This window comes from Neolamprologus brichardi, chromosome 11, assembly GCF_056152115.1.
Source record: "Neolamprologus brichardi isolate AB-2024 chromosome 11, ASM5615211v1, whole genome shotgun sequence".
NCBI classification, from domain to species: Eukaryota; Metazoa; Chordata; class Actinopteri; order Cichliformes; family Cichlidae; genus Neolamprologus; species Neolamprologus brichardi.
In genome coordinates, this window is record NC_142114.1 from 28,304,860 (window position 1) to 28,323,334 (window position 18,475).

General features: G+C 40.1%; 1 protein-coding gene across 2 annotated transcripts in view; it reads left to right on the forward strand.

Moving 5' to 3' along the window:
- The window catches only part of syngap1b (synaptic Ras GTPase activating protein 1b), a 206,736-nt gene that overhangs the window by 41,235 nt on the left and 147,026 nt on the right, over nucleotides 1–18,475 (forward strand). For both annotated transcript variants that reach the window (XM_087848482.1, XM_087848483.1), the window contains exon 2: nucleotides 17,106–17,521. In XM_087848482.1, the coding sequence (XP_087704608.1) occupies nucleotides 17,106–17,521 (416 nt within the window). The remainder of the gene's footprint in view (nucleotides 1–17,105; nucleotides 17,522–18,475) is intronic.

An 18,475-nucleotide genomic window follows, 5' to 3' on the forward strand; every position in this document is an offset into this window, starting at 1 on the left:
GTTTGCCTACTGGTGGTGGTCAGAGGGCCCGGTGGCGCCTGTGTCCGGCAGCCTCGCCTCTGTCAGTGCAGGGCAGGGCTGTGGCTACAATGTAGCTTGCCATCGCCAGTGTGTGAATGTGAGTGTGACTGGGTGAATGACTGAATGTAGTGTAAAGCGCTTTGGGGTCCTTAAGGACTAGAAAAGCGCTATACAAATACAGGCCATTTACCATTTTATATGAAGTAACTGCATTACAAAATGCTCCAAAAGTAATATGACTGCAAACATGGTGGTCCAGTTCAGTGACTGGAAGGTGGATATAGATGTGAGAACAGCTACAGCTGCTTCTGTCAGCACAAATGTTGAACAAACACAAAATATATGACTTGATGATGGCCGTCATAAGTAGCTATCTTACCGTTAGCTACAGAGGCGAAAACTGTTTCAGTACCAGGCTGTGAGTATGCTTTAAAGCTGGTGTTTGGGGGGGAGCCTCAACTGGTCACTGCAGAAACTGCAGCTTTATTGACCAAGCGCTACATCTGTTCAGTCACCTGACCCAACTCAATAACGCGTTGGACAGCAGGCTTTTGAGCCCTCATTCATGTGTGATCATTTGGAGAGAGCGTACACACTCTTGCCTTTAGCTATGTTTCAATGACATGGGTTCATTCTAGCATACAGCAAGCCTTTACTGTGTAGATGCATTAGGAAGGATTCCTTCACAGCCAGCCTGGAGAGGAGGAGTGATCACAGCCACCAGTAACTCTGTTAATGTACATATGGGCTGCTAGTACAGTAATAAAGAACACGAACGGGCCAAAATATAGCTCGTATGCGTGCAAAAGCACAGCTTAATTCTCTCGGTGCGATACATTGATGGTAAATTTGGTACATTTTGATGTGTTTGACAATGTTGCAGAGCTTGGATTACTGCATACGTACTCAGTGCCAACTTACGCTCACGGTGTGTGTGTGTGTATATATAGTTAGAGATGGAAGGAGAAAAGGAGAGGGGGAGGGATGGAGAGACAGAAACAGAGAGAGTAAGAGAGTGAGAGGGAGGTACAAGTCAGTATTTCATGGATGGCTGTGTTGCTATGGGAACAAGATGTGGGCTCCCTATTCCCAAAAAAGTGTCCTCCTTCCTTCCTCCTTTCCTTCCTTCTTTCCCTCTCTCCGTATCTGATCACTTCATTTCTCTCTCTTCTTCTTCTTCACTGCATCCACTGCATCCACACCTCTCTCCTCTTCCCTTTCCCCCGACCACATCCCATCACATGCCTCCTTTCTCTAAATTTCTCATCCTCTCTCCTCTGTCATCCATCCTTTCTCCGCCCACTCATTCACCCCCACCGCCCCCCCACCACACACACACACACACACACACACACACACACACACACACACACTCCATTCTCTCCTCTCTTTCACTATTGCCCATTTTCCTTCTTTGTCTCTCTGTCCTCCGCTCTGTCTCTCTCTTTCCATCTCTCTTTTCCCCTGTCTCTCTGATCCCCCTGTCTCTTTAACACTCACTTATATTCTATTCTTTTCTCGGTTGTCATGGCAATAGGCTGGGGGCGTGAGGGAGCGAGTGCGAGCAAGCGAGCGGGAGTGGGTGTTTCGGAAGTGACATCTCTTGGGCAGTAACCTTGTTTCCTGTGTGGTGGAGTTGGGGGCGGATTCAAGGCGCTAGCAGCGCAGCAACAGTGACGCCGTGTGGACGCTTTGGGTGAGCAATGGGGAACCCGGGACGTGCCGCGCGAGGGCTGGGTGAATGATCTAATAGGTGAGAATACTCTCCCTCCGCTTCTCCTACTCTTTCCCTCTTTGTCTCTCTCACACACACATCCACACCCACACACATACACACAAACACACACTTTTATCCGTCCTGCTTCTCATCAGATATCTCTTCAAGGCTGAAGTAGATTGATTGTTGTAGGGATCAAAGCTTCTGGTTAGATTCAGACATCACAGTTCACCTGTATTGGAAGAGCAGTTAAATATACGTATTGCACCTGGTGTGCGCTCACATGGTGGGCACAGACACTTCCCACATGTGGGACTTTTCCTTTCATTGGATTGACAGCTGCTGAGTGTAAAAGTCCAGCTTGTGTTCATTATTGCTACAGTGAACTAAATGAGTATTTTACAATCCCAATCGTTCAGCTGTCTCAGTCATTAATAGGGTGTAGATCTCAGAAAAGTGGTGCTCACGCTGGAGAGGTGGGTTCAGTGAAAAGAGTGAACTTTTTTTCCCTAAGCTGTAGCCTGTGAGTATGCTTTAAGTTTAATAATTGCTCTGCCACCAACTCCTGGAACAATCTTTTTTTGCTTACCACCTTTTTTTGTTTTTGGCTTACTTTCTTCCCCAGCTGGTTGCTAAATTTGTATGTCAGGTGTTTGGTCTTAAGAAGTAGGACTGGAGCCAAGGAGCCACCACAGACTGAAATATGACCACCCACCTGGCCACTAACAATTGTGAAGCCAGTTGGGAGCCTCTGCACACGCTCATACAACTAAACTTACTGACTATTTATCTTACAGAACTGTTTTGGGTTGGGGGGGTTTTCTGGACACATTTTAACAGTGTCACTACCATCCCTTTTTAATTTTAATAACTGTATCGGGTTCTGTGCTACCTCTCATGTAAGTAAAGGTCTGGATCCAACACTTCTAATTAGACAGTTCATTGTTAGTTTATGAGAACATTTTTAATAGATTCTGCTGTTGTCTGTCACGGTGTGCTACCAGCCCGATAGAAATAGTCACGGCCGTGTGCGACTTTGTGTAAAGTTTGCAAAGTTTTAGTAGTGAGTTTTATGTGCACATGTTATACATGTTGTCAATTTGGGGTTATTGATTTAAGAAGGATAAGAGACAAAGTTCAAGGTGTATCTGAAAAACTGCAAAGCCCGCAGAGTCGACTGAGGAACTGCTCTCAAGTTACGTGATTTACCATTTTTAGGGGAAAAAAGATGGTATTATTAGCCATTTTTTGATAAAACATGTATTACGCTTTGCCTCATAATTAACAAATGCATGGACACTGCTTGATAAATATAAATTGTTTAGGAATTAGTGGAGTGAACTTGATAAAGGCTGAGTCAAGATATACTTAATCAAGTTTACCATAAGTCATGCCTATTAAAAATCAAATTTTATTTGTCACATACACAGTCATACACAGTACGATATGCTGTGAAATGCTTAGACAACTGCTCGTGACCTAAAGAAAAAAAGAAGAGGCTGTGAATAAGATAGGAAATAAATATGAAAATTAAAAAGGGTAAATTTAACTAGGAAGGAATAAAATAAAATAAAATATAAAAATTAAAGTTAAAAATGAAATAACTGTACAACACAAATTAGAATGAAGGGTAAATTTAACTGGGAAAGAATAAGATAAAATATATAAATTAAAGTTGAAAATAAAATAACTGTACAGCAAAATACACAATACACAGTATGGAAATATATAAGAATGTATGAATAAATATATATATATATATATATATATATATATATATATATATATATATATATATATATATACACAATAACAGCAGCTGTACAAGTATTAACTGGAAATGAAGAATATAATGTCCAGTGTTGTGCAATCCACATAATTTAGTGTATCCCATTTTGATTTGAAGAATAAGATGAATTACTACCAGCTACATCATTGCTACAGTCATACAGTCTTTATGGTCAGACTGAAACTTTTTCTTAAATCCTGCTGTGCACTTGAAAAAGATGTGAAGAAGTATCTTCTGCTATTTCAAAATGGAAAACAGCAGTGCCGTTCTGTTTCAACATTCAGTCGTCAGTTAAAAGGCAATTTATGGATGGAATAAGCAATCTTCTGCTGCTCGGGACAGTCTGTACAATACCAAAGTCCTTCCAGAAGTAGATCTCACCACTCTGCAGCCATCTTGGCATCACCTCAAGGCAGTTACTGAGGTGCTAAGAAGACCAAGCCATCAGGGAGAGATTCATATCTGTAGTTTCAGTGATCACAATGACATAAAGAATATGCTTGGACAGCAGTCTAATCTGTTATTTAAAAATAAAGGGTTCAAAAGCTTTATTGATGGCTCAATCTAAAGTGTCAACATGACCAACTCTTGAACAAACCCTGGGTTATAGTTATAGCTAACCAAGAAAAACAACAAGTATTACTTATCTTTCAAAAGATGTGTGTGCCACAATGCAACTAAAGCGCTGAACCTCTACTGCGTGTGCATGCATCAGCACAACTACAAAAGCCAGCGATTTGCTGGTTCAGCTGTTATAAAAAGATGATTTTTGTCTTCGGTGGTATTCGGAGCTACGTGTGAAACAATCACCACCTTTGGTGACACAAAAACTCTTCCGCAGATTTCGTTTCAGGATTGCCAGGAATCCGTTTCTGACATACTCCCAAATTACTTTTCAAAAAGAAGGGAAAGAAAAAAGATGCTTCTTTTGAAAGGTGGGAGAATCCTAATAAACAACACTGGCTATAACATGAAACAAAATATTGCAACACGTCTGAATTGACTGTGTAGGTAGATGTATAAAATGCAAGTCCCACCACAAGTGTGTTCTAATGTGTTGTTTTTATTTCTCAAGTTCCAAACAGGCTAAGACAATGGGAACATTGTGAATATTTACCATACCATACCACCTTTATTTATAAAGCACTTTAACATAAAACCAGAGTTCACAAAGTGCTGTACATGCTAATAGCATAAGTAAATAAAAATTAAAATGAGATAAGATAAGATAAAATAAAAAACTAAAATAAATTGAAACATGTTAAAACAAAGAGAGTCAACCCCTCTAATCAATGCCAAAGACTTTAGCGAATAAATATGTTTTAAGAAGACTTTTAAATTCAGAAAGAGATGAGGCCTGCCTAACATGCCAAGGTAGATCATTCCACAACTTTGGAGCAACTACAGCAAAAGCACGATCACTTTTAAATTTATACTTAGTTTTTGGTACCTTAAGGAGCTGCTGATTGGCGGACCTAAGGGAATGGGCAGGTGTATATGGTTGTAGTAGCTCCGAGAGGTGGGGGGTGGGTGGGGGCAGGCCATTAAGAGATTTAAAAGCAAATAAGAGAATTTTAAAAACAATCCTAAAATGTACAGGTAGCCAGTTTTTTAATTTTAAAAAACTGTAGAAACTGGTGTTTCAGCATCAAATAGATCCTGCATAGTTCATTTTATCCATCCATCCAGTCAGGGTTGTAGAGGGCTGGAGCCCATCTCAGCTGCCATAGGATGAGAGTCTAACACAGGGCTAACACAAAGAGACATGAAACCATTCGCACCCACATTCACACCTACAGCCAATTTAGAATCACCAGTTAACCAAACATGCATGCCTTTGGAGTGTGGGAGGAAGCTGGAGCACATGGAGAAAACCTACGTAGGCAGAAAGAGAACATGCAAACTCCACACAGAACCTGTGGATTCAAATCCCAGAGCCACTTGCTGTGAGGCAGTAGTGTAAACGGTCCAGTGTATACTAAATATCACTATTAAGCCTTAAAACATTAAATAATAACACTTTGTAGCAGATAGACATATAAACTTTTCTTCTACTCTCCAGTGAGTGAGGGTAGCCTGTAATTGGTGAACATAGTCACATTTTCTGAAAAGAGAAGACTAATTAAAGTGTAATCCTACATAAATCTCTGAATCAGAGATTGTAATGATGCAAAATGACAGCAGTAGTACCATTGCTGTCATTTTCATAACTGAGAAATTGGTCGCTGGTTGATTGCTTGTAACACCGTACACAGTACCTCATCTCTGAGCTATTTGCAGAGTGGTTGTGTGATAAGATTGTAAGTGCTTTAAATTGCACAAGCGGGAGACGGAGTTTGAAAGCTAGAGGTCTCACCGCCCTGTCAGGTAATCATTGAGTAATTAGTATTGATCAACAAACCTATCAACCACCCACAGATATATTTAGAGGGAAAATGATGCTGATTAACTTTTAATGAAGCAAAAAGTTGATCTCCCAACGTAGATTATTTTTTGTTTATCCCGCTGCGTCCTCATGCCAATTCACTATCGCAGCCAAAACTAACGTGAGTCTAATGAGCTGGAGTTTCTTCTTCGCAGTGTACAGAAGAAGTTCAGGGCACGACCGATGTGCTTGTTCAGCGAGAAGCTTCGTACTTCTGGGCCTCTGCGACCCCCGCTGCTGACACTTGACAGCTCCTTTGACTCAGCGCTGACAGTAGCCTACTCTGCTGCACATATGCACCACTCTGACTCTGACGAGCATCCATGCATTCATTCTTGAAACAAGCACATCTGTATTCACTTGGTCTATCTGGTCGCGATCCACTCAAATGCAGTAATACGTGATACTGGTGCAGCTGAGGTCACAGCGATGGCATGTGCACTATGTGGTACCGTCTTGCCTGGAAAGTAAGATGCTTTGGTTCACCATGCTTGCAGGAGTACATTATTTGCCCCGGGCGGCCCGGAGATATTGCAAGCTTTATTTTTAGCACTGTTTTGGAGCTCAGCGATGTGTATAAATCAACATTAGGTCTGTTGTGTTCCAGTAATGACAACGTTGACTAAGGCTGACCAGTCATCCGATTGGTGCATGGCACTCTTCTTTGTAAACTGCTAAGGAAGGCAGAAAAAGGAAAATAGCCCTCAGAGAGGGAACAAAGGCAGCGCGGAGAGCAGACCGCAGAGAGTGAATGAAAGACAGAGTGAGGTAGAGAGATGAGTGGAGAAAACAGGCATCTCAGCGTTTTCGCTTGTGCCAAATCGTTACTGTATATTCATGCAACCTAGAGCCGTGCCTCTGCACCCTGTACGTACAAACGGACAGCCAGAAGAATGGGTGTGCTCATTGAAATTCTGTCCACTGTGCTTCACAGGCCCTTAATAGACAGCCTTGGGGGTGGAGAGGTAGGCCTACAGTAGAGTAGCGCATATTGGGCTCTGGATGACTCACGCTGCTATACCCCAGTGAATATCTCAGCATCTTGACTTTGCTCTGCACGGTTCCAAAGTTTGGATTGAAGGGGTTGGGTACTTTTTGTAGGCAGGTATAGAGCATGTGCTGTATTTCTCTGAAGCTTTGTGCTAATGAACAGTGATTCGTGTTGCTCTTACTCAACATCTGTCATGTTTCTCTTTAAAAGTTTGGCTTCAAGTTGACACAAACATCTGCAGTGGCAGAAGAGCGGAGTAACGGTGATATGTGATTTCTCTTTTAATAATAAAATATATGGGAGGAACTAACATGCTGAAACTTATAAGCATTTCTTTGCTGCAAGCTATAACACTACTTTTCCTGTTGCCTTTGAAGATAAAATGTGCAAACAACCCAGTCCAACTTTGAGTACGAGACCTTGAACCTGAACGTGTCAGTTTTTTGCACTGTTTGTGCAAAAATCTTCATATGTATCGCATGTTTTTAGTTTAGTTTAACGATCAGATAAAATTCTGCAGTGAAGGAAGAGAAGAAAGATTTCTTCAACATAGATTTTAAGATAAACTGTGAGCAGTAACTTGGACATAAATGCCAGTTGTAGAAAAAAATGATGACAAATGAAAACTCATAAGTTCAGACAGATATTTAATGTAAATCTTTTTTTTTTTTAATTTGCAAGAAGGTTTAATAAATACTCCAGTTTCATAAAAGTACATTTTTCTGGCAATAATTTTATGGTTCAGGCTTTATAGAGATAAAGAAGTCACTAAATTATTTGGGGATAACAGACCCCCGAATAATTATCTTAAAAACAGATTAGGATTCGAATTTGTTGCTGACGTGTTTAGGCTGTAATGCTCATAATTATTTCTTTATTTTTGTTACATTTCTTTCTTGTGGAAAAACATTCCCATATTGATTCAGTCAGCGCTCTACAACTGAAGCACTGGTGAAATGAACAGCTGTGGGCTTCATGACTAAGAGAACTTTAAATAAAATGAAGTCTCTAATGTGAGATTTTAATTTTTTCAACTTTTTTTTTTTTTAATTAAAACTGTAAATTCAGAGGTGTCATGATGGTGTGGTAGTTAGCACTGACACATCACACCAAGAGCATCCTGAGTTTGGATTCACTGGCCATCTGGGGCCCTTCTGCATGGAGTTTGCATGTTCTCTGTGTGCCTGCTCAGGTTTTTCCTGGGTACGCGGGCTTTCTTCCAAATACTTATTGGGTAATAAACTGACCATAAGTGTCAAAGTGAATGGTTTCATGTCTCTCTGTTAGCCCTGTGAAGGGTGTCAGCCTCTCGCCCTATCACAACTGGGACAGGCTTCAGCACCTACAACCGTCTAGGAAACAATTGGATGGATTGACACAGAGAGAGTAAATTACTGCATTATAACAATGAATCAGAGAAGCCTGATGTTCTACCAATTCTGCAAATTCTCACCTGCAATGCATGAGCTTACAGCTTGTGTGTAAACTTGATGTCTGCTGATTACATGAAATAGTTCACTGATAACTTATCATCTATTAAAACAAAGTTAATGATATAATATATTGAGCATAAAACTCTTTTTATGGTTAAATTTTTTATACAAGAATATCTTTACTGAAACAAACTGTAGAAAACTGTTATATATAATCTGTTAAATATATATAGTTAAATATAGATTAATGTATAAAGATGTATATATTGCTAGGGTCTATAGGAATGCTATAAATAAAGAGTAGCGTGTATATAAATGTGTATTTTATATGTTAAGTACAGGTAGGAATTAATAAGCATTTCCTTCCTCCTACAGGTTTTTTTCATGTAAATATCATGGCTCTCTTTGATTTCATGTTCATTTGTTTTTGTGCTTATTAAAATTTGTTATTTGAACAAAATAATTATTTGTGGTGAAATAGCAATCTCCACAAAGTCAACAGAGGTCACCAAACCTTTTCAAACTCCCCTTCTTTGAACCAGTGGACCGTTTGGCATAATTTGTCTTATTTGCTCTGTAACATTTATTATAATTTCAAATAAATGCTGTTAGCTTTTACTGAAAATGCTTTTGGCGGTAATGACATTGATTTATTTAGTTTTCGCATGCAACATTGACATCCTCCCGAAATGGTTTAAAGTTTCTCCACCAAACACAAAAAAACAACCTTACCTCTAGTACATATGTCAGTTATATGGTATTTTTATTATTATTATTATTTCGTTTTTATTATTATTATTTTATTATTATTATTATTATTATTATTATTTATTTATTTTTTAGTTTTAGTTTTAAAATCAGATTTAGCTAATAAATACAAATTTATGTAGATTATTCTTGAACCTAATTTCCCAAATAATGGCTCAGGAACAAGGGAACTCACACTGGCCTCTACATCCGTTCTGTAATATTAGCTTCTATAAAAACAAAATAAATAAATAACAACATTACTAAAGGCCATCAAATATTTTTTTCAAGTGATTTATTACTGAGGCAGTCCTGAAATACTGACAGGGGACTGGAGTGCATGGAGTTTCATTCATAACGGACACAAAACAGTTGCACCTTCATGAGTGTGGTTAGCACAGTAAGCCTGCATCAGTGCAAACTCGGTATTGGAGGGTTTTATAACCCGCTTCCACTTACAGCTAGTTGGCTTAGAATAGCACTTCATGTGACAGATCTCCAACAGCAACACACAACCACAGTTAAAGTGTAGGGAAACAGTGTAGGGTGGATTAGAAATATCCTGCTGTGTTTGAATTACCCACTCAATCACAATATAGTGCACCATGTAGTCTGCCGTCCATTTTGCAGTGCTCTTCAAAAATCTCAACTGTAAATTTCATTTACTATATAGTGCTTCAATGTCATTGCACATCTCAGGAAACACAGAAAAGTAATGTACAAGTGAGACCTTTGTGCCTTTTCTGTTTGTTTTTAGAAGGGGGAAAGGAGCTGTCAGATATGCTTTTAATATTTGTATTAAATATGAATTAAACCGAATAATACTGCTTTTAGGTGGATGAAGTTCATAGAAATTATGTTGTCGTTAAAGTTATGTGTGCTCAGATATACATTTTCCTTTCAATGTTGTGGAGAGATTTGCCAATTAAAACCTGTACTTATCCAAAAATAGCACTACTGAGGCACCCATCGCCTCAAATGTGCTTTTCTGCTGTTGTTTGCAATGTTAGGAATATTTAACGATATCTAGTGCATAATTATAATTATGTAATAACGAATTGCATTGTGTAGTATATCAGCAGGTATCTATGCTTAATTCCATGTGAGTCCACTATGTAGCAAACACCATGCAGTGGATGATTAAATCCACAGATTAAATGCATAAAAGGGGGATAATTAAGCACAGGTGCAAGACATTAGAGAAGACGAGCGATCAAACAGGTGGAAAACCAAACGCACGAGGACAGGAAGTGGAGGGTTTGAAATGTGAAGACGCCCATAAATACAAAGTAAAACACAGTGAAATAGAAAGAAAGCCCACCTCAAACAAATGATCAAGTGATCTTTAGAAGCAGCTGTAAAGTCCTGGTTCTACATGATTTTAAAAAAGCTTGCTGCCATAAGTCGCCTGAATGAATTATGAATTTGTCAGCCTGCACTCCGCATTCTCTCTGCTCCGTCCCCCTTTTCATTTCTCTTTACTCCTCATACTACCTGCATTTTAAAAAATTATGCAGCAATAAAGGCTCAGCAGTAGCCGTAGTGACCCTCATATACATATCTTGAGGTTCTATTCACCCAAGAGATACATAGTAAAAGGTTTTCTTGTTTCCAGACTGGGAGTTTTGTGTGTGGTTATAATAGAAACTTGAAAATAATTTATGTGATAACTGTCGAGCGATTAAAGTTGCCCTAAAGCATGACTGAAAACTTCTCCCTGTCATGGTAAGATGAAAAGTGACACTCTGCGATTCACCCCTCATCACTCCTGCATTCGTCCATATTAATTAGCTTTGCTTGTTTTGGAGTTCATCAATATTTTAGCACCCCAATTCATAATTCAAACAGGAACCTGAAAAATCAACCGAGTTGTTATTTCGCTACAATTTCCGCTTTGGCTGGGGATGTGGAAACGCTGTAGCCGTCAGTGTCTGGTAACCAGGATTTGAGGGAGAATATGTGAAATGACGATACTATAATCAGTTATGACATGCTGTGTGGTGTTGCATTTTGGGCCACAGGCAAGACTTTTTTTCTTTTTTTTTGCTCTCATGAGGAGAGTGTGCAACGCTTCAGTCGGTCACCTCCACAACCGATTTCCTACATCAAATGCTTGCATGTTAACTTCATGCAGCAGGTCGGATGAATGTCAGCAGCCTGCTGCTCTCAAGTGTCTGTTTCAAATAAACAGTGTTTTCTCCCCCGGGTCTGTGAGTACATGTGACTGTGTGAAAATGTGTCTGTGTTCTGGCCTCGTACTACAGCCTGCAGATGTTGTAGGTGTGAACTTGACTTTTGCTTGTAGCAGGAGGTGTGAACCGCTGGGGAAATGTTATTCTGGCAGACTCACAAACTGCAGGAATCTTCCTGAGAAATCGTTTACCTGTGGATTTAGTTCAAAAATCTGTGTATTCTTTCAACTTAAAAAACAAGCCATCAATTGGTTTCAGAATAAATCGACTTAAAAAAAATCCCCTGTTCTCGGTGTTGGGGAGTAACGGAATACATGTACCGCCGTTGCGTATTTAAAATACAAAATATGAGTAACTGTATTCCGTTACAGTTACCGTTTAAAAAGGTGGTATTTAGAATACAGTTACTTTGTTGAAATAAATTATGGGGCGCCGTTTGTAAAGTGAAACATGCTGAAATTAAGGCAACATTTTTCCACATTTAGCTCAAAACCTTACAAAAACATGTTTTTTCGAGTAATTTTTTTACAACATTTAGTAAAATATTTGTAATTTTTAATCAAATGTTAAATATTAAATCTAAATGTTAAATGTTAAATCTAAATGTTAAATATTAAATCTAAATATTATATTTAAATCTAAATGTTACAGAAAACTAAATATTTAGGCTAACATGCAAATTTATTGTACGCATCAACGGAAATACCAAAATAAAAGCTTCCCGAAAACCTTCGGTGCAAAATTGTGTCTGCTCTCCCCCTCACTTCTCCCCGCCATGTGCTGCTTCACTTCTTGCCTACGAGCATGTCCAGCGATTTTGCTGGATATGTGCTGCAGCGATTGTGAAGTGGAGACTGCAGCTGCTAAGAGTGCACTACTGCTGAACCTTTGGATAGCCGACAAAACAGATCTTCCGATGTTTTCAGCTAAATCGCCGGACGTGCTTTCTCATGGTCAGCGCCGGGTTATGGCTGAATTCCAGTGGAATGACGGTCCCGCCATAATAGACGTTCCAGCCATGTGTTCCAGCCCTAAACCTAACCTTATCCCTAACCTTTACTAGCAGTTAAATGACGTAAAATAGTGTTTTCCAATAGTGGCATTGTAAAGCGCTTTGGGTGCCTTGAAAAGCGCTATAGAAATCCAATCCATTATTATTATTATTATTAAAATGAACGAACATGTGTAGATTGAGTCCAAACGGTTCTCACGTGCTCTCCTTTTTCCGATACCGTCATTTAGGAACGTGTTGGGTACCCGAAAGCATAAAATGTTTATTAAATTAAAATTAAAATTATTACGCTTAGGGAGTGAGAACGTGTCTGACCACTACCGGCACACTTTTGCACTGGAGGTTTTCGGAAAGCTTTTATTTTGGTATTTCCGCTGATCCGTGCAATAAATTTGCATGTTAGCCTAAACATTTAGATTTAACATTTAACATTTAGCATTTAGATTTAACATTTAGATTTAGATTTAAATATAATATATAGATTTAACATTTAACATTTAGATTTAACATTTAGATTTAGATTTAAATATAATATTTAGATTTAACATTTAGATTTAAATATAATATTTAGATTTAACATTTAACATTTAGATTGAATATTTAACATTTAGATTTAACATTTAAAATTCTGTTTTAAATATGAAAAGTTACTACTTTACTACTAAATGTTGTAAAAAAGGACTTGTTTTGAGCTAAATGTGGAAAAATGTTGCCGTTAATTTCAGCATGTTTCACTTTACAAACGGCGCCCCATAATAAATGGATTACATGGTGGTACTTCCCTGTTTCATATTGTGGCGGGTCAGGACTGTTTGGGTTTTGTTTGACAGCTACGTTCTGTAGTTCCAGGTGGCAGCGTTACGGTTGCCATGGTTACAGGGTGACGCTCTCTCTCTCTGCGCGTTTCCTGGGTGAGAGAGGCCTTTTTGTTGTTGTTGTGCTAAGCTAATAGGCAGAATGCTACAGGTATAGCTCTAAAGAATGTAGCATCATGGGCAGTGTAGTCCGTGCTGCAGGGAGAATGGACTGCCATACACGTTATGTGTCTGTGAGCGAGGGAGGGAGAAAAAGGAAAAGTACGAGCTGTCATCGAGCAAAAACGGGAGCTGGAAGCATGTAAATATAATAATAACCACTGCAGCCAAGAAGAGAGCCTGACGAGCCCAGTTGTAAGTAAGCTATTAAGACTCGACTGTACACCGTGTTCGTGTTTTCCTCCAAAAACAATAAGTTCCGTTGGAGCAGCCTTTCAACGCCTCTCTCTGTCTCTCGCTAGCAAAGTTGACCCAGACAACAAAGTAAAGCTAGTTTTCGGCTACGAGCCCGACACAGAACCCACCGTATTAGCCAGAGGTCCCTTTACTACGGCTCGGAGCCGCGGACCTTCAGTAACAGTAATAAATCACAGCAATAGTACATTCATGTAGTTGTAAACAGCATGATAATATATTAAGTAATCCAAAGTATTCAGAATACGTTATTCTCATTGAGTAACGTAACGGAATACGTTACAGAATACATTTTGGGGCATGTATTCTGTATTCTGTAATGGAATACATTTTAAAAGTAACCTTCCCAACACTGCCTGTTCTGAACCATGATATGTAATCTTGCTCCTTGTGGAATGGTCATTAGCCTTACAGGGAGACGGTGCTATTTTTTTATTTAGAAAAACATTAAACAAGTACAAAAAATCCAGCCTGTTGGCAATTTGTTTTGTTTTCTCTTTGAAGACAATGTATTGTGTGTGTTTGACCAGACGATTTCTAAAAGAAGAGCGAGTCTTTGAATTCCCGCATGAAGCAGGATAAAGTGAGAGAACTGCCCCGAGACGTTTGCTTTTAAACCATGAAATGCTCAGTGGCGTAATCTGAAGCATGTGAGAGATGCTGCCTCACTGAATAAACATAAAAAAAAATGTTGAAACCTTAAAGCGACGCACTAAATAAGGAGTTTTAAGAGCAGGCAGAGGAAATGTGAGGTCGGTATTAGAACAGCTGATCCACGGCAGGTCACTGAGACGCGGAGGAATGATGGTCACAGAGGTGCATTGAAGAGTTGTAGCCAAAGAAAAGTGATGTACACATCACTTCTCAAAGCCCAGGCATTATTATTCTGTTCTCATTCTGCTTTTCCTTATACAATAATATCCTCATATACAAAATCCTCCTAAAAATGCTCAATGTAATTTATGACTTTAAATACAGGCTAAGATTGTGTAATAAGGCCAGAAACCCGAGACCACAGAGAAGAAAGAAAAGACAAACTGCCTCATTTACCCACAGAGCTTAGCCACACATTTTTCACTTAAGACAAAGTCACACAGCTACCTGGAAAGTATCCATATTAATGTCTCCAGTACTCTGTGATCAATTTCTTTAATTATCTCAAGCGCCGGGCCCTAAGATATCACTTTCATTCTTTTTCCATATTTTCTTAAATGATCCCTGGAATCAGGGAAAGCACTGAAGATAATTCGTTCCCCTGTCGAGGAGATTATACGTTGGTTCGCCGGCTGTCTGTCAGCGGGATATCTGAGGAACCTTAGAACAGATTTCTGCTAATTTTGGTGGACAGGATAGCTGCAGGCCAAAGAACAGATGATTAGATTATGGTGGTGAGCTAGATCTAGGACTTGTTCAATTAGACAATTATCATTTTAAGCTGTAAAAGTAACGGAGATAGAGGTTCACTGTGTGGTGCCTTCTTTCTAAAAAATAAAATGGGGAAGAATTTGTCTGATGGAAGCTGTACCTTCTGTTTTATTTCACATTTCACTCTGGAGTGTTTCCAAATACGTCTTTGGTCGTCATAGTGCCGCTTAGCATTTGTTTCAGTAAAGTTTTAGACATAAGAAGAGACTCTTGTTTTTGTTTTGCTGCATATGTGTGAATGGGATTAGTGTTTTTTTTTTTTAAAATGCCTTTTTTTCCTTCTCTGGAATATGTTATTACAGGGGAAAAGTGAGCTAGTACGAGGTATCTCAACAACTGCACTAACCATTATGGGAGTTTTCAGTTATTTTTACAATCCCCTGCTAGTTTTTAGGTCCGTGTGCGTGTGCCCTTATGAAAATATTTAAAAAAACAGAGGTTTTGACAAATTTCTTTGCAAAGCCGTAGTGTGGCATTTTGAGATTTAAACTTTTTTGGGTCGTCAAGTGTGGAATTGGAAGGAACAACTAGCATGGTAATTTTCCAGAGGCAAAAAAGTGAACAATAATATATATAATGTGCTGTGATCTAGCTCATTGTTATCTGCATAGAAAAAAGTCACAATAGTTAAGCACGGTGGCACGGTGGTTAGCACTGTTGCCGCACAGCAAGAAGGTCCTGAGTTCAATTCCAACATCAGGCCGGGGTCTTTCTGTGTGGAGTTTGCATTTTCTCCCCGTGTTTGCGTGGGTTCCCTCCGGGTACTCCGGCTTCCTCCCACCGTCCAAAGACATGCAGCTTGCGGGGATAGGTTAATTGGATAATCCAAATTGCCACTAGGAGTGAATGTGAGTGCGAATGGTTGTCTGTCCCTGTGTGTTGGCCCTGCGACAAACTGGCGACCTGTCCAGGGCGTACCCCGCCTCTCGCCCTATGACAGCTGGGATAGGCTCCAGCGCCCCCCACGACCCTGAAAAGGATAAGCGGAAGTGAATGGATGGATGGATGGATGTTTGCAAAGCCGTAGTGTGGCATTTTGAGATTTAAACTTTTTTGGTTCGTCAAGTGTGGAATTGCCAAGGAACAACTAGCATGACAATTTTCCAGAGGCAAAAAATTGAATAATAATATATATAATGTGCTGTGATCTAGCTCATTGTTATCTGCATAGAAAAAAGTCACAATAGTTAAAAAAAAAAAAAAAAAAAAAACAACTAAAAAAAAACCAACTAAAAATGGCAAGTTGTGATTTTCGTGTTGGGTAATGTTAGGCTAAACTGAATAAGCCATTTTAACTGCTTCATAACCGTAGCTTGACTGGAAAGCAACAACATTAAACCAGCTGCCAAATATTGTGTTGATCCCCTTTGTGTTGCTAAAACAACTCTGAACTGTCTGGACATGACTCCAGGGCCTCTAGGCGTGTCCTGTGGTGTCTGCCAGCACGAAGTTGGCACTTGAGCCTTTTGGTCCAGTGGCTTGCAGTGTGGGGCCTCCCTGGTGCTTCGGGTGGATTCGGGATCACATTGACATCTAAGCAGTTTGGAAGCCGGGTCAATGGCTTGGGCTGTTGTTGTTGTTCCTGAACAGTTTTCGTAGAGTGGTGGGGTGCATTGTCCTGCTGAGAGGGCACTGCCGGTGGGGGATGCTGTTGCAAAAACTGTTGTGTGGGAGGTTGAAATAACATACACACAAATGCCAGGACTTGAGTTTTCCCAGCTGGACGGTTCACGTCAATAATGAGGTTAGAACTGTTTTATGCACGTTACCTGTCAGTAATTCTAATGTTGTGGGAGCGTGGTGTATAAGTGGTGTGTAATAAGCGCATTTGGAAGCACACGTGATGTATTCTTTAGGTTGGTTAAATGTTTGTATTATTTTGTTGATCTCTTCTTTTTGTGCTTTTGAAAAGAAATGTCAAATCAAATGTTCTTTCTTCTCTCGTTGCCTAGAACTTGTCTGTTGCCATCTTTATAGCAGATCAAAATACGTTTACGACATCTGACATTGATTTTATGAAGGTAGACGTGACACAGCACCACAGCCCTCCTTCCAGTGATCCTAACTGACCCTCTTTTCCCTCCTCTCTACCACCCCCTCTGCCCTCCTTCTCTCCTTTTTTAGATGCAAGGTGTGCCGTCCCCCCCTCCTATCATTATCACCATCATCGCTCCCACGCCCACTCCTTCCACGCTCCCACCTACGACCGTCCCGCTCACGAACGTCCTACCTACAACCGTCCCTCCTACAGCCGTCCTTCCCACGACCGCCCTTCCTTCGATCGCCCGACCTTTGACCGCCCTTCCTTCGATCGCCCGACCTTTGACCACCCGTCCTTCGACCGCCCGTCCTTCGACCGCCCGCCCTTTGACCGCCCATCCTTTGATCGTCCTTCCTTCGATCGCCCATCCTACAGCCGTCCCTCGCACGAACGCCCCATCTACGACCGCCCATCACACGATCGTCCACCTCAGGACCGTTGGAACCCCCGTCTTCGCGTGAGCACCGGAAATCAGCTCTACATGTTGGACCAGGAAGAGGTATTGTACTCCACACCCCAAAGATACACTTATTCTCATGAACCTGTTTGGCACAAGTGGGAAACCAGAAGAAAAATGAGGATGCTACTCAATCCCTATCAAGTATTTTTCACCAGATACCACTCTAAAAGACGGATATTTCTGTTTTTTGATTGAAGTCACACTCGTTGATCACATTGTCAATCGTCACCCGGTACAAATAGTGCTCAAACAACTTTTATTACATAGACAAGTGAAACGAAATAAGATAATACACCAAACGTGACACATATCTCATAACATCGTGTAAACATAGATGACATATTTTGTTGTTTCAGACTTAGATCCTTCTGGCAAGATTTAAATTCCACTCATCAAAATGAAAAATGTAGTTGTCATGGAGGGAATGCTGTACCTCTTCCCACATCACCACTCAATCTCCGGTAGTGTAAAATGCAGCCCTCTCGCTACAGTACAGGTTTCTGTTCTTATGGGTCAAGTGAGAAAAATATTCCACGGAACTGATCAAAAATAAGCCCAGTGACATGAGCACATTGAACAACAACCAAAAAAAACACAACAACAAGCAAACAAAAATGGTGTCACCAACAGAGCATTTAGATTGCTGAGAAACTTTAATTGCACTTACAATCACAACAGATCAGAGAGAGCAGAGGAGAGAAACGTGATATGAGCCTTCTACATGACTATTAAATGAACTTAACATAATCAGAACCAACAGGTTAGACCCACTGTCTTGGGTTTGCTTATGAAACCCAGGGTGTCCAAACCTGTTTTTTTCAGGCTGTCATTAGTGCACAGGGGCTCCTAGCATGTTAGATATCCATATAGAAGTGTTAATAAAGTTTAAAACGTCAATAAGCTCCTTGGGATGCTTCCACAAATTATGGTCCAAATGTGCTTACCTAATTCAGGAGATGTAATTGGGTAAGGGACAAACGTTTGTAACTGAGG